Here is a 20,148-nt window from a genome sequence, read left to right as displayed (position 1 = left end):
CATCACCGATAAGCGTACACGCCTGTCGACTGACAGCGCTGACAGGCTGACGCTTATTAAAATGAATAAAGGCTGGATTTCTCAGAATTTCCAATCTCCACCAGGTGAAGGAAGCTCAACCTGAATAATTGATCCACTCCTCCTCCTCCTCCTCCTCATTTTCCTCCTTCTCCTCCTCTTTGTACAGTAAAGCAGAGGAAAATGGCTATTTTTTGACAGGGCCCACTGGCTCTTGCTATAGTACTTCATGCATTTAATTTTTCTGGAGGGCCACCTACCCGGTCCTCTGTTTGAAACAATTTTTGTGAGTGCCACATACAGGCACTCAATCTATTCCATTTTTCTGGAGGGCCACCTACCCGGTCCTCTGTTTTAAAAAATTTTTGGGACTGCCACATACAGGCACTCAATCTATTCCATTTTACTGGAGGGCCACCTACCTGCTCCTCTGGTTTGAAACATTTTTGGGACTGCCACATACAGGCACTCAATCTATTCCATTTTACTGCAGGGCCACCTACCTGCTCCTCTGGTTTGAACAATTTTTGGGACTGCCACATACAGGCACTCAATCTATTCCATTTTACTGGAGGGCCACCTACCTGCTCCTCTGGTTTGAAACATTTTTGGGACTGCCACATACAGGCACTCAATCTATTCCATTTTACTGCAGGGCCACCTACCTGCTCCTCTGGTTTGAACAATTTTTGGGACTGCCACATACAGGCACTCAATCTATTCCATTTTACTGGAGGGCCACCTACCTGCTCCTCTGGTTTGAAACATTTTTGGGACTGCCACATACAGGCACTCAATCTATTCCATTTTACTGCAGGGCCACCTACCTGCTCCTCTGGTTTGAACAATTTTTGGGACTGCCACATACAGGCACTCAATCTATTCCATTTTACTGGAGGGCCACCTACCTGCTCCTCTGGTTTGAAGAATTTTTGGGACTGCCACATACAGGCACTCAATCTATTCCATTTTACTGGAGGGCCACCTACCTGCTCCTCTGGTTTGAAACATTTTTGGGACTGCCACATACAGGCACTCAATCTATTCCATTTTACTGGAGGGCCACCTACCTGCTCCTCTGGTTTGAAACATTTTTGGGACTGCCACATACAGGCACTCAATCTATTCCATTTTACTGGAGGGCCACCTACCTGCTCCTCTGGTTTGAAGAATTTTTGGGACTGCCACATACAGGCACTCAATCTATTCCATTTTACTGGAGGGCCACCTACCTGCTCCTCTTGTTTGAAACATTTTTGGGACTGCCACATACAGGCACTCAATCTATTCCATTTTACTGGAGGGCCACCTACCTGCTCCTCTGGTTTGAAAAATGTTTGGGACTGCCACATACAGGCACTATCCAAATTAAATTGTCTCCATAGCAGCCTCCACACGTTGTCTCCATTGCTACCTCCAAAAGTCGTCCATATAGCTGCCTCCATACATCGTCCCTTTATCAAACGAGGTGTGTCAGGCAGAAATTTGGGTTGTTTTCATGGATTCCACATCAAAGTTGTTAACTTTGTCGCCACCCTGCTGTGTTATCCACAAAATATACTGGCAAACTTTTACCATTTAGGGATATTATTTCAGCGCTTCTTGCGCATCTGTTTACATTCCCCTCACCCGGCATATCCTAAACTTATAAGAACGCTACTACACTTGATCTTATACAAAAGGTTCTTAGAAGTGCTGTTTGGGGAGTAGCCTAGAAACAGGGGCTTGGATTGGCGAAAGCTCGCCTGGCTGCAGAGCGCCAGCTCCATCACAAGATCCAACTAACATAGTTGCAGCACCTTTAACCCCTTCACGCTCCGTGGCGGATATATCCGCCACGGAGCGCAGTGACTTAGCGCTCAGTGGCGGATATATCCGCCACGGCGCTTATGCCGGCTCGGCTCTGGATCAGAGCCGAGCCGGCATCGGGAGAAACGGGGTGCCGGCTGTAACTAATAGCCGGCACCCCAGTGTAACACCCGCGATCGGAGTTGTCTCCGATCGCGGGTGCTTAACCCGTTAAATGCCGCGGTCAGCGCGACCGCGGCATCTAACAGGCATCTGGGGGATCTTTCCCCCACGATCGGCCCCCCCGAACCGTTTTCGGGGGGCGCCGATCGTTGCTATAGTAACTCTGGGGTCCGATCTGGACCCCAGAGTTACCTGCAAGAACTGCCAGTAAGATGGCGTCTGTGACGTCATCTTACTGGCACAGTGCCAGCCTATGCAAGTGCATAGGCTGACACTGATAATACTCTGCAATACATGAGTATTGCAGAATATTATCATGAAGAAGCAATCAGATGATTGCTTCTTCATGTCCCATGGTATAAAAGTGAAAAAGTTAAAAAAAAAAAGTTATTCAATAAAAAAATAAAGTCATAAATCACTAAAAATGCCCCAAACCCCCAAAACATATAAAGAGACATATAACTCAAAAAAAAGTCTAAATCATAACACAAACCCCACATATATAGTATCACCGCGTCCGTAACAACCCGTAGAATAAAAGTAAATCATTATTGAACCCCCAAGATAAACGCCGTAAAAAAAAACTGCTATAAACCTTCCAAAAATTATGATTTTTACCTTTTCAATCCCACAAAAAATGCTATAAAATGCGATCAAAAAACCATATGTACTCAGACATGATACTGGTGCAAAGTACAACATGTCCCGCAAAAAACAAGCCATCAACCAGCTCCGTAGCCAAAAAAGTAACAATGTTATGCCACTTGGAAGACGGCAATACATAAATGATAGATTTTTCCCCACATTAGGGTTTTGTTTGACAAATTTAGTAAAACGTAAGAAAATATATTCATGTCTGGTATCCCCGTAATCGTATCAACCCATAGAATAAAGATAACATGATTATTAGTCTATACGGTGAACACCAAAAAAATAAAAAGTAAAAAATCCAGTACAGAATTGATGCTTTTCTACTCCTGCCCTCAAAAAAAGTTCCTAAATTTTCAACAATAGGTGATACCAACCCCAAAATGGTAACACTGGAAAAAGCATCTCGTCCCGCAAAAAAAATGGCATCACATGGCCCCAATAACGAAAAAGCGAAAATTTTATAGCCTTCAAAAGGGGCCAATGAGGAAACTAAAATCCTGGCAGCTGCAGCGCCCTCCTTCCCTTCTGCGCCTCGCTGTGCCCCCATAACACAAGTCACAGCCACATGTGGGGGGTCTTTGTACTCAGGAGAAATTGCAGAACAAATTGTATGGTGGGTTTTCTCTTTTTATATTTTGGAAATGTGTAAATTTTAGTGCTAAATGAACGTATAAGGGAACAATATGACCATTCTAAATTTCACCTCCATTTTGATTCAATTACTATGAAGATCTCAAGGGGTTAACAATCTTCGTAAAAGCTGTTTCTGATAGTTTGAGGGGTGCAGATTTGAAAATGGGTAGATTATATAGGGGGTTTTGATGCTAAATATGTAAAATTTCATTCAAAACTGTATTTATCCCCAAAATAGTCAATTCTGAAAATCCGGAAAAGCGATATTCTATTTGTAAGCCGCGTGACATCAAAATAAATTATCCAAACATTTCAAAAATTATGAAAATGTAAAGTAGACAAATGGGAAATGTTATTCAGCAACTTATTTAGGTGGTAAATCTATCTGCCTGAAAACGCAATGATTTAGAATTTCGAAAATGGCAAATTTTTCAAAAAATTTATCATATTTTCTTTTTTTTTGTAAATAAACGCAAAACTTATCAGCCAAAATTTACCACTAAAATGAAGTACAACATGTGGGGAAAAAACAATCTCAGAATCGTTTTGATAAGTAACAGTGTTCAAAAGTTATAACCGTATAAAGAGACGCAAGTCAGAATCCAAAAAATCGGGCTGAGCCTTAAGCTACAAAATGGCTGCGTCCTTAAGGGGTTAATCTACTACTAGTTCACTGCCTCCATAATAATAATAATCTTTATTTATATAGCGTCATCATATTCTGCAGCGCTTTACAAATCATAGGAAACAAATACAAATGTAATGTAACAGAGCACAACATTTGTATGGAACAACAGGAGTGAGGTCCCTGCTCGCCAGAGCTTACGGTTTATGAAGATGATGGGGTAACACGAGGTAAAAGAATATTTAATGGTCAAGCCATTCTTCTTAGGGAATAGAAAAAAATATAATAAATGGAATTGCTGTCGCTTGAAACACTCAGCCGTCATCTTATATACCAGGTCCAGGGTGAATGGGACTGCAGAGAAGTCTGGTGCCTGTTGGTTGCTGGATAACAGATGGGAGGACGACACAGGACGGGTTAGTAGAAGAGTTAAAACTTCATGCAGTTAATGAGTGTTATAGGCTTGCCTAAAGAAATGGGTTTTAAGAGCACGTTTGAAACTTTGGAGGTTAGGTATTAGTCTGATAGTCCGGGGCAGAGCATTCCATAGAATTGGTGCAGCTCTAGAGAAGTCTTGGAGACGCGAGTGGGAGGTCCGCACTAGGGTAGAGGTTAATCTAAGATCACTGGCGGATCTAAGAGCACGGGTTGGGCGATAGACTGAGATAAGAGAGGAGAGGTAGGGGGGTGCAGCATTATACAGAGCTTTATGGATGAGGGTTATTATTATTTTAAACTATTCGAAAGGAGACTGGCAGCAAGTGCAGCGACTGGCATGAACTGTAAGCATACATGGTCCCCTTATCAAACGAGCTGTGTCAGGCAGAATTTGGGGTTGTTTTCATGGCTTCCATGTTAACTTTGTCGCCACCCTGCTGTGTAATCCACAAAATATACTGGCAAACTTTTATCATGTAGCGATATTATTTGAGCGCTTCTTGCTCACCTCCTTTGGTTCCTCTCTGCCACCCATTGGTTTGAAGCCTGAGTCCATTTAGGGTATGTCGCCATGCCACTCTCTAGCCTGCCGCTGCTGCCGCTGCCTCTGCATGCCGTCCCCTATAGTGTCAGGGTCAATTATTGGATGTTTTAGATGCTATCTAGCTTCATTCTGTCACTCTGTCATGGCCATGCTGTTGCCCATAATTTTGGCATAATGGTGCGATTAGGCAGCCTCAGAGGCATCCATGCATGCTGCCCCTGCTGTTTCCTGTCCATTTCCGTGGTGTTTCCATCCTTTTCTGAGGTTCCCAGGTGTTTGGCCAAGCTTCCCTGTGCAGAGCCTTGGTCCCCTTGAAAAATGCTCGAGTCTCCCATTGACTTCAATGGGGTTCGTTATTCGAGACGAGCACTCGAGCATCGGGAAAAGTTCGTCTCGAATAACGAGTACCCGAGCATTTTAGTGTTCGCTCATCTCTATTAAAGAACTTTAAGGTTAAAGGGAACCTGTCAGCAGTAACTGGCCTAATAAACTGACACCAGTATGTAGGCAAGCACCTGAACACCTTCCAGATCATGTTTCTTTCATGATCAACTTTGAAGTGAGATGTAAACTGGTTGTATAAAGTCAAAGAGCTGGTGAATTTAACACTGAAGTCAAGCAATCTCTTCCCCAGAAAGCTTCACAATATACTGGTCGAGGCTTAATATGCCAATTGCTGATGACAGGTTCCCTTTAAAGTAGGTTAAAATAGACAACTGTAAAACTGGAATTTAACTGGGCGTTTTGTTTTGTTTTTAGATTCATTCATCAGAACTAAAGAAAGAAGGAAACTTGTGTCAAACTGAGAAACTCTTGTCTTGTGCCTGAAAAGGTTCAACGCATGTCAAAATATTTTTGTACGATTCATCAGACTATCCATTCAAGATCACTGCACTGTACTTTTCACTGTAGTAGTTTATGCTTACATTGGTTTATATGAACCCTAAAACATTGTTGTCTAGTTTTATACCAGTGATGCTGAACTTTCGGGCACGAGCCATATTTGTTCCAGATCTAGGACACCCATGAGAAGACAATTTCATATACTGCAAATGCTTTCTCCTACCATTAATAGATATCCTAGGTAAACGGTGATATCTTAATTTCTGCATATGAATTATCAGTATACAGTATATGGTCATAAATATTCTACACAAATAGACCATGTAGAATAGAAAAAGTGTGCCTGTCCTGGCCCTGGATGGTCTGGTGTGCCACTTCGTTGGAGTGAAGTGAAACCGCTTGTTGACCACCACTGCACTTAAGAATACTCCAATGCAAAGTCTAGTAAATCAAGTTCCTTCTTTATGTCAATAGACTTTGACCTAGACAGTATCCCTAGGTAACTTACGATTTGTAAAAGGGGCTCCAGCTATAATTGTTACAATGAAAATTTACATGCATATTATACAATGCAATGCTTCTTTTTGGTCCTTTGGTATATTGTACTAGGTTCTGCCTATATTATACATTCTAAAATAATACAGATACTGTAAAAACACTTTTTATTATGAATTATTTAATTTGTGCACTGATATTACTTGGGAATTACATTTTTGATGAGCATATGCCCTGCTTATTTGTACTAGATATGTTTGAGTTTGTGTTTAATTTATTTATATATTTATTTGGTTATCATCCACTTTTTGCTTCTCATCAATTCATGCATTTGGGTTTGTTTCAGAATTTGAACAAATTTGCTTTTAATTTTGCACTGTTTTCATAAATACCCCACAAATGTTTGTGGATATGTTTTACAGTAATAGAGTAATACAATAAATATTAATCCACCTCTGACAGTTTATTCTATATTTATTATTTTACAGTAAAGAGGATATTTCATTCAGTATTTTGAGTCATACACCTGTTTTTGTTATAGTCTGCACCTGGATATAGCAACTGCAGAGGAAAGAACCACCAGCCTACTCAACCACTGGATACACGGCTTCATGTCCATTCATGCCCACTTAACATGGCGGAGGCAGAAGTGGGGACATAGGGGCAATTCCTGGCCATGCCCCACATATCAGGACCTATTAAGAGCAACCTGTGCCTCCCCATGTGCCCCTCATATTTTGGACTCCTCAAATGGTGTTTCTCAGCTCCACCTCATATTGTGAACCCTCCACTCCCCCCCCCCCCTCATATTGTGGCCCCACTCATATTGCATGCCCTCTTATCTCATCCCTCTTATTGTGGCCTCCTTTCAACTGTCCCTCATATTGTGCCCCTCATTTTCTTTTCGCATTGTGACCCCTCATCTCCCTTGCATATTGTGGCCCCTCACCTCCCCCTTACACTGGCCTCTCATCTCAGTCTCATATTGTGGCCCCTCATCTCTCCTTATATTGTGGCCTCTTATCTCCTCTCATATTGTGGCTCCTTTCCATCTCCCATCTTATTATGCCTCCTCTCATCTTCCCTCATATTGTGGCCCATCATATCCCTTTTGTATTGTGGGCCCCCTCATCGCACCCCATATTGTGGTCTCATCTTATTATGCGGTCTCTCATCTTATCCCTCTTATTGTGGCCTCATCTTCCCCTCTTATTGTGGCCGTTCTCATCCCCCTTAATATTGTGGCTCCTCTCATCTCCCCCTCAATTGTGTTCCCATCATATTCCCCTCATATTTAGTCCCTCTCATCTCCCCCTCATATTGTGGTCCCATCACCTCCCTCTTAAATTGTGGTCCCATCATTCCCCCCCATATTGTGGTCCCTTTCATCCCCCCTTAAATTGTGACCCCCTCATCTCCCTTTCATGTTTTGAATCCCTCATCTCTTCTCATATTGTGGGCCCTCATCTCCCCTCATATTTTGTCCCCTCTCATCTCCCTCTCATACTTTGGACCCCTCATCTTCCCACATGTTCTGGCCTCTCATCTTCCCCTCATATTTTGGTCCCATCAACACCCCCTCAAATTGTGGTCCCAGCATCTCCTCCCATATTGTGGTCTCTCTCATCTCCCCTTATCTAGTGACCCCTTATCCCCCTCATATAGTTACCCCTCATCTCCATTTTATATTATGGCCTCGTAACTACCTATCATATTTTGGGCACCTCATCTCCCTTCATATTGTGGTTCCATCATCACCCCCTCATATTTGGTTCCTCTTATCCCCCCCCCCCATATTGTTGCCGCTCATCTCCCCTTATATTTTGGCCCCCTCATCTCCCCTCATATTGTTCCCCCTCAGCTCCCTTTCATTTTGTTTCCTCTCTACTCCTTTTCATATTTTGGACCTCTTATCTCCACTCATATTGTGGTCCCACCACCCCACCCCCCTCATATTTGGTCCCTCTTATCTCTGCCTCATATAGTGGCCTCTAATATCCCTTTCATATTTTGAACCCCTCATCTCCTCTTATATTGTGGGCCCTCATCTGCCCCTCATACTGTGTCCCCTTACATCTCCCTTTCATACTTTGGACCCTTCATCCTCCCACATGTTTTGGCCTATAATCTCCTCCACATCTTGGGGCCTCTCATTTCCCCTTCATATTGTGGTCCTATCATCTCCCCCTCAGATTGTGGTCCCTCTCACCCCCCCCCTCATATTTTGGACCATTTATCTACCCTCATATTGTGGTCTTTCATCCCACCTTCATATTGTGTCTCCTCATCTCCCCTCATATTGTAGTGCCATATCTCCCTATTATATAAAGGCCCTTCCGCCCCCTTATATTGTTACCCCTCGCTTTCATATTTTTGACCACTCATCTCCCCTTATATTCTGTTCCCTCTCATCTTCCCCTCATATTGTGGCCGCTCTCATCCCTGCTTACTGTGGCATAGTCTGGCCCATCTTATCTTTAACCTCATTGTATGGTCCCTCTCTTTTTTTCATCCTCATATCATTTCCCCTCATCTCCCCCCACATAGTCTGGCCTCTATTATTTTCTATTATTAGAATCTCCCCCTTTACAGTCACATCTGTCTTCCCTAGGATATCATTGGACCTACCCCTTACCGACATGTGACGTAGTATTACGTCACATGCCAGGTACGGGTGCATGGAGAGGGCTCAGGGGTTGAGCCTTCTCCATAGCCGGTAAGTCTTTGCTGCATATTGCCAGCACCGATCGCGGGTGTTTTCCCGCTGATCGCATGGGTGCCGGCATCTTTCTGAGGATCGCCGCTCCCCGTGATGTCATCAGGGAGCGGGGATCCGTCATCATGGTAGCCTCGGGTCTTCCGAATGCCCGAGGCTACAGTCGGCTTAATCCATGCATTACAATGTGCTATCAGCACATTGTAATGTATGAGGAGTAAAATCCCCATATGCTTCCATACTGTAGTATTGCAGTATATTATAGGATCGTACAGACAACTTAGGGTTAAAGTACCCTAGGGAGTCTGAAAAATAGTAAAAATAAAAATAAAAAAATATAATAAAAATACCTAAAAACTCAAATCACAACCCTTTCCCTAGAACTGATATAAATAAACGGTAAAAATCATAAACATATTGGGTATTGCCGCATCTGAAAATGCCAGATCTATCAAAATACGATAACGTTTTTTCACTGCGTTTAACCCTGTAATGGAAAATCGCGCCCAAAGTAAAAAATGGCACTTTTTTGCCATTTTAAAAAAAAGGTTGCACAGTCCTAAAAATTATAACATTATAAACGTCATCAAAATCAACGACACCACCCACAGCTCTCTACACCAAAGTATAAAAAAGTTGTTAGCGCCAAAGATGGCAAAATCCCCAAAAAAATTTGTACAGGAGGTTTTAATTTTTTTAAATATATCAAAACATTATAAAACCTATGCAAATTTTTTATCCCTGTAATCGTACTGACCCAAAGAATAAAGTAAACATGTCATTTGGGGCATACCGTGATGTCCGTGAAATCGAAGCCCACAAGAATACGGCACAAATGCGTTTTTTTACCAATTTCACTGCATTTGGAATTTTTTCCCGCTTCCCAGTACACGGCATGGAATATTAAATACCACAATTTTTAAGTGTAATTTGTTACGCAGAAAATATGCCATCGCACAGCTCTGTACATGGAAACATAAAAAAGTTATAGATTTTTGAAGGTGGAGAGTGAAAAAGCAAAACGAAAAAGGGCTGTGGCGTTAAGGGGTTAAACAACAGGAATCAAAATGCAAAACCATAGTCTATTATACTTTTTCTTCCCCTCATCATATGTATACAGTAAGTCTATGAACAGTAAGTCATGGATACAAGTGGGCTTGTATATTGTATCAGGGTGCCTGCAGCTGTCAATCATAGTTGCCAGGATCCATACCGATTTCTCTAGAAGATAAAATCCGCAGCACTCCTTTGGTTGTAGTGAAAAATATGGTTTGACATAGAAGTCTATTTCAAGCATGCTACTTTAACTAAGGATGTGGTGATGTGATACATATTAATTAATGAGGTGTGGGTATTGCTCTGCAACATATAAATTAAAGAGCGCTTGTGCTGTAGATAAATTAATTAGGGGTGCTTGTGCTGTGGGCATGGTGAGCTGAAGTTTTTATTTTTTGCTGAACTTGCTTTCTTCTTCTGAACATACCACCCAGTTTGTCATATTGGGCCAGATATATCAAAATTGAGGCCTCACAAATGTGCAGGGTGTGGCAGATAATTGAATACTGGTGCACAGTCTTCATTAATATGGTGTACCCTGCTTGAGAAGTGTGCGCCATTTTTAATTGCACCTGTAATACACAGCAGACAACACAATTCTGTTGAGTCACTATAATAAATGTGTTGCAAACTCTGACAAGCACTAACATGTCCATGGGGGGGGGGGTACAAATAACCATGAGGGGGCTGTACATAAATAATCATGAGGGGGCTGTACATAAATAATCATGAGGGGGCTGTTTGGTATGATAAACTATGGAATATTTTAAGGAACAGGAGAGTGTCCTGAATTTTTAATGCCTCCATGTGAGTTCACTGCAAAGATACCCACTGAGGCTCTGTTGCCAAGGGACCTACTGAAACCTGGAGCACATCAATGACATGGACAACCTAGAAGGCAGGAATCTCTCTGGAGTTTCCAAGCGGTTTTTGCAGGAACATAAGGGCTATATGAGTGGCCTCAAAATCATATGCGATAGAAAAAGTAAAAAAAAAAGTAACCATACTTTTGATATGTTGGAAGGCATGCAATTTATAGACATCCTGCAATTGGATTAATTACCTGAATCTTGCTCCTTGCCCTTCTACAGCAAAATTTCCCTTGCTATCAGCCTCTGTCAGTGATCCCCCAGATGGCTGTTGCTGCACTCTCTCTGTACTCACCGTGCTGAAGATACATTGTACATTTACATGTTAGCCCCACCCCCTCTCTCCCTGCACTGCTGTTGATTCTCCTCATGCTGCTCCCAGCACTCAGTAAAGTGCAGCCAGAAGCCCTGACTACCGTAGTTATAAAACACCTACACACTTTCCCTCGACCAGAGGAGGTAGGGAGACAGCAGTGATAATATGCTCTTCTCCAATCTGCACCATGTGCTGTGCTATGGTTCAGGATAGACAGTCAGACATAGAGACAAATTCAGAGTTCCTCTCCACCTTGCTGACTGTAGGTTTTTGCAGAGGTGAAAAACATGGTTGCTACGGACAAAAAGATTTACACTGAGAGGTAAAATACTTTGAGGAATGATTCCCAGGGACACCTGGAGCAGGATTATGTTTTGTTTGGTTTTTTTTTGCTCAGAACGACAGTTACCCTTTAAATTATGGAAATGAGTTTCTGTACCCTTATGAAATATTTGCCTTCAGTGAGGTGTTCCTTATATGTGGGTTGATGTCCCTAATTATTTATGTAATTTTGCGTGAGCAACTCTAACCTGGGGGCCGGCTTCATTCCATCCTTGATACAAATACTCACATGGAGGAATAACCAGAGGAAGATGAAAGTATAATGAATCAATAACGCCTGCAACACTTCAATCTGGAGCTAGACCTGGACTTTTGTAACAGTGCTTGTGCTGAAAATAAAGTTATCAGGAAATAGGATATAATGGCTAACTAGGAGACGTTATATTTAAGTGACTTTTATTTTTAGGGGCACAGTGTGGAATAAGGTACAGAAGACACCAGGACAAATTCTGCAGCAATAAGTTACAGTTGGTAGAAGTGATCGAGAGGACCCCTTGAGCAGTGGACTTGTGGAAAGCAGCACACTCTCAGGTAAAAGCTACTAGCAGTTTGCTTGGACCTAACTACAGTAAAGAGGGTGTATATGATTGTGCACAATTGTAGTGTACCAGAGCAAAATTCCTGCGGATGGAACATATTCAAAAGTGTTTTTTTTTATATGCTTCTCTGTGCCAGAGTGGCTGGCAGGCAGAGAATGAGTTTAATTGTTACACAGGGGGGGAGGAGTGGTTGTTCAGTTGGTAGTTTGGTTAAAACCGGTTTTGGCGAGACAAGTCTGTCTGCTGCGCACAAGAGGAGAAGAGACCAAGGAGGAGAGCTGAAAATGAGAGTGTGAGAATTTATCAGGTGTACTTTCCACAGAAATGAAAAGTACCTCAACTGTACCTCAATCTAGAAACCCAAAGCAGGTGGACCTGAGTATATTTTGTAGCAAAGTAAACTTAGTCATCTGCACCATATCTTTCTGGGATTCAAAGAGAAAGGTGTACAAGGACTTTGGATTATTTTAGGAACCATAAGTAGTAGCTTTTCACTCAGCCTACATACATAAAATGTAACTATACAGCTATAGTGATGACACTGCTGATGACAAGGTGAAGGAAGTGATCAGCAAGAAGAGCAGATACAGACAGATAAACTTCTGTAGAATTACTGACTCGGATGGAGGGACTGATAGGGAACAGGGAGATCTTGTACCTCATTAGAGCTTCAAGAAGGGTCTAGATGCCTTTTTACACCTAAATAACATTGATGGTTATGTTATATAGAATTGTTTCCCTTAAATCCCTTCCTCATCCAATCCATTCCCTTCCTTGGTTGAACTTGATGGACAAGTGTCTTTTTTCAACCGTATAAACTATGATACTATGATTATTCTGTGCAAGAGACATCTGCATTCACTGTTCTGTAGACTTCCAGCCCTGCTGTATTCACTGTAACATAACCTCCTCCTCTGAGAGCAGCAACCATTCCCCTCCGATGAATCCGGAGTTTGTTTGCACTTTGTTTCTCTGGGGGATTCCAGGGAGTATCAGCACATGGAGATGAGGCAGCCATTGCAGCACTAAGGTAATCTGAGGGCTATAGCAAGGAGCTACTGCATATAGGTAATGAAGATAGTAGGCAAAGTTGTTTTACATCCCATGAGCTACTGATTTGTGGAAAACAAAAAACCTATACAGTTACTCTTTAAGCATAAAGCTCCCTAGTTTACAGGGAGGAAAAAGACTTAAACATCTTTAGGAAAGCCAGGATCACAGTGCCCACCAGTATCCCACTCATAGTGATAAACTGAGGTCTCAGAAAGCCATCTATTTTTCCACACACAAAGTAACTCACTCAAAGTCACCAGTATTAAGAACTTTATGCAATTGGACTGTGCAGGTGCCTTTAAAGTTATCAGTAAAGGAGGTATTGCTACACCTCCTCCCGCCTTGTCTCCCTATTGACTTCCATCTGCACCTCATCATCATCAGGGGTTGGTCCCAGGGAAACTACAGGTCCGTACTGCTGACCACAAAAAATATCAGCACAACTATGAATTTTACCGATTTCCACTGGAAATCCTCCTTATTCACAGTGACCAGATCCTATACCTGTGAACAGTGAGGTTAATGTATGTATTGTTTGCATGAAATGTTTCAATCTGTTAATCTTTTTGCAATTTGTGGCCAGTAATTTTTTTGGATTCCTTGGAAATCCTTAGATCTGGAAGAGATCTATAATATAATATAATATATATTTGGAGATTTTGGTCCATATTGACATGATGGCATCACACAGTTCCACCACATCCCAAAGATGCTCTATTGGATTGAGATCTGGTGACTGTAGAGGCCATTTGAGTACAGTGAACTCATTGTCATGTTCAAGAAACCAGTCTGAGATGATTCCAGCTCTATGACATGGCGCATTATCCTGCTGAAAGTAGCCATCAGATGTTGGGTACATTGTGGTCATAAAGGGATGGACATGGTCAGCAACAATACTCAGGTAGGTTGTGGCGTTGCAATCATGCTAAATTAGTACCAAGGGGCCCAAAGAGTGCCAAGAAAATATTCCCCACATCATGACACCACCAGCCTGAACCGTTGATACAAGGCAGGATGGATCCATGCTTTCGTGTTGTTGACGCCAAATTCTGACCCTACCATCCGAATGTTGCAGCAGAAATCGAGACTCATCAGACCAGGCAACGTTTTTCCAATCTTCTACTGTCCAATTTCGATGAGCTTGTGCAAATTGTAGCCTCAGTTTCCTGTTCTTAGCTAAAAGGAGTGGCACCCGGTGTGGTCTTCTGCTGCTGTAGCCCATCTGCCTCAAAGTTCGACGTACTGTGCGTTCAGAGATGCTCTTCTGCCTACCTTGGTTGTAACGGGTGGCGATTTGAGTCACTGTTGCCTTTCTATCAGCTCTAACCAGTCTGCCCATTCTCCGCTGACCTCTGGCATCAACAAGGCATTTCTGCCCACAGAACTGCCGCTCACTGGATGTTTTTTCTTTTTTGGACCATTCTTTGTAAACCCTAGAGATGGTTGTGCGTGAAAATCCCAGTAGATCAGCAGTTTCTGAAATACTCAGCCCTTCTGGCACCAACAACCATGCCATGTTCAAAGGCACTCAAATCACCTTTCTTCCCCATACTGATGCTCGGTTGGAACTGCAGGAGATTGTCTTGACCATGTCTACATGCCTAAATGCACTGAGTTGCCGCCATGTGATTGGCTGATTAGAAATTAAGTGTTAACGAGCAGTTGGACAGGTGTACCTAATAAAGTGGCCGGTGAGTGTATATATATATATATATATATATATATATATATATATATATATATAGTAAGGCAGTGGCTGTAAAGGTCATCAATGGTATTTATATTCCAACCCTATAATGTACCTCAGCAGAAAACTAACATCTGCTGAAAAAAATTATGCCATAATAGAAGGAAATGCCTTGCTCTTAAGTGTTAATGGAGCTCGTTAGCCTGCACCTGGTCCAGGGCTTTAGAAACCCGAGCTGCACCATGAGAGCTGTCTCTCTGACCAGAGCTAGAGGCGATGCTGTGAGTGCAACAAGCCTGGAGGTAAAGACTGCCAATGCGTTTGTTTTGTATCCCTAGCTAGAGAGGGAAAAAGCTATTGTATTAGCTAGCGCCTAGACGGGCAGGTCTTTTTGTTTTGTATTTTATTTCTGTCAGTTATGAGCCTGTACAAGTTGGACTTGTGAACACAACTGACAATAAAGACTGGAAGTCAAACCAGTGTTTGGAACTAAAAGTTGGACTCGGCGTCTCTGTGAACTGTATTGGCTCCCACCAGTGACTTGAACCCCTACAAAATATATAGTCAGCCAGTTTGCTGCTGTCTCCCTTCAGGGATACCCCTCTCCCAGACCAGCAACTCTGCATGCCAAATTCCATAAAGACTGCATCAACATTGCTGACACAGCTGAGCTCTTGGCTCCTACTACCCAGCCCTTACAGCCTGTTACCTGCAGTTTTGTTGGATTGTCTGGCATTAAGGACTGAGTTTTTGTTCAAGATCCCTGTCTCCACGTTTGATTTCTGGCCTGCTGCTGCTAACACTTTGATCTCCCCTTCACCATATGTGCAGGGATCTAACACTACAAATGCTGGTATGCTGGGGATCCTGTCACCAGGGCTGGTGTTAGGGCTCCCAGGTGCAGGGCTCATCCCAATCGCATATGTATTTTAAGTATAGGGACGGATAGGCGTACCCGGCCACGGCCGGCCGGAAGCTGAATGCAGCGCTGCTCCGGCGGCCATGTTTGTTTACATGGCGCCCGGACCGGAGCGACAGCAGCGCTGGATACCGGAGGGCACCAGAAGGTAAATACAGCTTTATTGTTTTAGGCAACCCGCTCCCGGCCACATATATTTTCTTTTTTTTTAACTCGGACAACCCCTTTAATCTATCATCATACTTATCTATCTTTCTCCTATAATCTCCTATGTATATATATTTTTGTCTATGTATGTATTTTGAAAACAGATCAACAAGCTGTGATTTAGTATCAGTTCCCGGCTTCTGCCCCAGTTGGTCAAGAAGTGGGTGGTGCCCGCAGCCTCAGAGTGCCGCACTTAATGCCAGCCTATGATCGATGTCCCACAATGTATCTATAGATCTCCTATTATCTATTTCTTTATTGCCAAGCTATATATCGATCAATATATTTATCTTTCTCTTTATATATCCATCTCTATTTATCTATCGATCTGTCTATCTACTTCATATCTATCTTCTGTCATCTTTCTGTAATCAATTTTCTGTACATCACACAGCGGTTCTGGACATTGCACAACCCCCCTAAAAACTCTATAGGAGCCCCTAGAAGAGAGAGTTATTAGAGGGAAGTCCCAGAGAGTAGTCAGTTCCTGTGGAAGCCCTCATATCCACCTGAGACTGTGAAAAGTCAATGAGTAAGGCTGCACCACAAGACCCAGCCATCCCTCTGCAACTGCACCACCATCAGCTTGAATGTAATAATCCCATTGCCCAAATGGTATATGGGGTGTTGTTGATGTTAATTTATAATTGGGGTAAGTCCCAGATTCCCTCTTAGCACTTTTGTCCCTTACTTCTAGAACTTTCCAGTTCTCACCTGCTAATATGTGACCAACTTCTTTACATCATCTAGAGGAACTGTAGATGTCCTGCAATACAGGATATACAGCAATTACATCATACATTGTAATTAAAGGCAAAATTTTATGTCAGAAACTAAAGCAGTGTCACAGGCGCATAAAGGAGTATTGGATTTGACTCAGGCATGAGAAATTGAGACATTAGTTGAACATCAAACTGAAGTTGTAAGTCTAAGAAGCTTAGTGTGGCCGCATTAGAAAGCTCCTTCATCAGACATTATTATTCAGTTAAGGGACTTTAATAGCAATAACCAAGCCTGGTGAGATTATTTGAGATTATTTGGTTTGTACATACAGCAGTGCAATGGTTTATAGTCAATTATTTTACTACATAAAAAGCCATGATGTCATGTGGGAATTATTGCAAGTAAACAAAAATCTTGAAATACTGTAAAATATTAACAATTATATATATTTGTCTAGCACTTACAGTATATAATTCATGTAAAAATAAAGTATGCTTCTCCTGTAAATGATGCATTCAGAGAATATTATATAATGTTTAATATAGAAAGGGATCTGTTCTGGGATCAGTATTGTTTAACCTGTTTACAAATGATGTAGAAGTGTAGTTTACACAGTAGTATACTTCATGAGTACCTTTAGGAGTAGTTAAAAGTAGGAATTTAGCTTGCAGACAAAGTGTGTAGTGCAATAGTAGTAAAATATGGAACAAAAAGGAGTGGTTGGTAGACCTTTCCCCCAAGTATATGTTTTGTAGCAAACTAAGATATGTTAAATCTGTAACCACTTTACTAGTGATTTAGAAATCTTTATTGCTTCTAAAATCCTATAAATGAAGAAATAAAAGTGCAACTTAAAAAATTAACTTATGGAACTAAAAATTTGTACCGTAATCATTCCCATGTGTGATTGTGGGGCCCTCACTGTCAAAAGGAATACTTTAAAATATAAGTAGGTCACTACCACATCCAAATAGTCTTAGCTTTTATCCAAAAACTCTATATTATCTGTCCGGGTCAGAGTCCCAGTTTATAAGATGAATGATACTTGTGTTGCAATAAAAGTTAGAATGATACTCAATGTCAAAGGTCTACACTCTTTGGCGACAACCTGGACTTGGAACAAGAATCACTCCAGCAATTATGTGGATTTTACACCAATTTCTTGCTATTAACTTCAGCAACAAAAAAGAGCTGCAATTTGAGGTATAAATATCCCCCAAAATGGACACCCTTGGACAAAATCGCTACAGAAAGTATGTGGATTTTACAGATTTCTTCCTATTCACTTCAGCAACAGAAAATAACTGCAATTTGGGGTATACAGATCCCCAAAACGTACACCATGGGATTGGACCAAAAAACACTACAGAAACTATGTGGATTTTACACAGAATTCTTCCTATTCACTTCAGCAACAAAAAAGAACTCCTATTTTGGGTATACAGATGTCCCAAAACAGACACCCTTGGAGCAAACATTGCTATAGAATGTATGTGGATTTTATACTAAATCACTTCATATTCCTATTCACTTCAGCAACAGAAAATAACTGCAATTTGGGGTATACAGATCCCCCAAAACGTACACCCTGGGATTAGACCAGAGATCACTACAGAGAGTATGTGGATTTTACACAGATTTCTTCCTATTCACTTCAGCAACAAAATAGAACTGCTATTTGGGGAATACAGATCCCCCAAAATGGACACCCTGGGATGGGAGCAGAAATCACTACAGAAAGTATGTGGATTTTACACAGATTTCTTCCTATTCACTTCAGCAACAAAAAAGAACTGCTATTTGGGGAATATAGATCCCCCAAAACAGACACCCTTGGAGCAAAAATCACTACAGAACAGTACAAGCAGCTGGACGCTACAGACAGCACATGCAGTGTGAAATGCCGCGATTGTAAATGTCTGCCTGTATTTATAGGGCTGTGTTACATCACTTAAGCCTGCCGGTCACTGATTGGCTTACAGGTCTGCACCTTTGATCGAGGGTGTTCCTTTCTCCTTCCCAGAGTTCTCTGCCCAATGTAACACGTTGTGCTTGCGCCCATTTTTGTAATAAAGGAGAAAGAAAAAAACTTTGTTCCCACGAATCACCATATACTTCGGATTCTTGACTAATCAAATTTTCCCTGAAATTCGACCAAATTCAACTTCATTAGAAGTTTTTCTTTGCCTGAAAATTCTATTACAAGTTTTATGTGAATAATTCTTCTCTTTCTAATAATGTTGCCCTATTCTAAGACTTTAATAATTTTTGCTTGGAGTATCGTTTTTCTCTAAATTGGACTTTAGTACTTTCTACCCTAGTGCAATGTCTTCTTATTCTCTGGTAATGACTGAAGTAAATGACTGAAGTGGTAGATGACAACTGGTTTGTGGAAAGTGTTCCCCACCATTCTAATCTCAAACTCTAAGTATTTCTATTTACAATTCATTACATTGTAAATAGAAATTATATATAGATAGATAGATACAAAAAAACAAAAAAAACAGCAGCACAGTCTGTCCAAAATGCAGAGGTAGAGATGCGGGTGCTATCCTTGTACTCTTACCAATCGAGTCCAAATGTAGACAACAGAAAATGGCAGCACTCCATTTATGTGAAAAAAAGGGTGTTTATTCCATCCTATGCAACATTTCAGCTGTATCCCAGCCTTTGTCAAGCATCATGTGTGGTGTTACAAACAAGCATATAAAGGCACAGGCCAGTGACATCATCAGTGGGTCATTAACATATTCGTGCAGAAATATCAAGAATCACTTAGAGAAATATATACATACAGATATCCAAGCACATCAAAGTTACATAATAACAGTTGTATGTACATCAAAAGACATAAATAGTGCAAAGACTTGTCTAGATACTAATTAATGTATGCAATCACCTGTGTGATAACGGATGTAGGATACCCTCCTGACCAACCAAGAGTCGCAAAAGCGATTAGCGTCAGAAAAACGCGACTAGCACATGTCAGTGTTATCGTGAAGAGCCATGTAAACAATAGACACGTGCGCCAAAATACACGGCGCGTGCGCACAAATAAATGGCGCATGCACACCAAAAGATGTAAATGAGGGTGCGCCATCTTGTGTCCAGGCTGCGACACATATATGGCGCATGCGCACAAGTTAAATTCAGAACAAAGCAACCATCTTAGATGAGGTCAAAAATGGATGAGATAAGACCTAAAGATAATGGACTGAAATTGGGAGAAAAGATTGGAAGACTGATATACCAAACAAAAGCGTAGAGTTACATGTTAACACTGGTGTCTATGGCCTAAGACGGTGTCAAATATGACACCTAAAAAGAAAACCAGGTAGTCACAAAATATGGGCTAGGTATATGAGTGAAAAGAAGAATAGGAGACCGCAAAAAGATGAGTCACAATGAGTCAGACCCACAGACGTGGGTGTGACACAAGTGTGGGGTAAGTCACCCCGCAGTCAGAAGGGAATACCGACTGATCGCGAGGGACAGACCTCTCC

The 20,148-nt window shown here is 41.7% G+C and overlaps 1 protein-coding gene and 1 long non-coding RNA gene across 2 annotated transcripts in view; both read left to right on the top strand.

The window, feature by feature from the left end:
- The window catches only part of IRX6 (iroquois homeobox 6), a 37,440-nt gene extending 30,798 nt beyond the window's left edge, over nucleotides 1-6,642 (top strand). The window contains exon 7 of the mRNA XM_072114291.1: nucleotides 5,640-6,642. Within this exon, the coding sequence (XP_071970392.1) occupies nucleotides 5,640-5,658 (19 nt within the window). The 3' untranslated portion in view covers nucleotides 5,659-6,642. The remainder of the gene's footprint in view (nucleotides 1-5,639) is intronic.
- A 4,772-nt stretch (nucleotides 6,643-11,414) lies between these two features.
- LOC140070768 (uncharacterized) overlaps nucleotides 11,415-20,148 on the top strand; it is a 64,036-nt gene continuing 55,302 nt past the window's right edge. Inside the window, exons 1-2 of the long non-coding RNA XR_011848981.1 lie at nucleotides 11,415-11,497; nucleotides 11,924-12,048. This is a non-coding gene — a long non-coding RNA (uncharacterized lncRNA). The remainder of the gene's footprint in view (nucleotides 11,498-11,923; nucleotides 12,049-20,148) is intronic.

Source organism: Engystomops pustulosus, chromosome 7 (assembly GCF_040894005.1).
Source record: "Engystomops pustulosus chromosome 7, aEngPut4.maternal, whole genome shotgun sequence".
Classification (NCBI taxonomy): Eukaryota; Metazoa; Chordata; class Amphibia; order Anura; family Leptodactylidae; genus Engystomops; species Engystomops pustulosus.
This window is presented reverse-complemented; position numbering and strand designations above follow the sequence as displayed.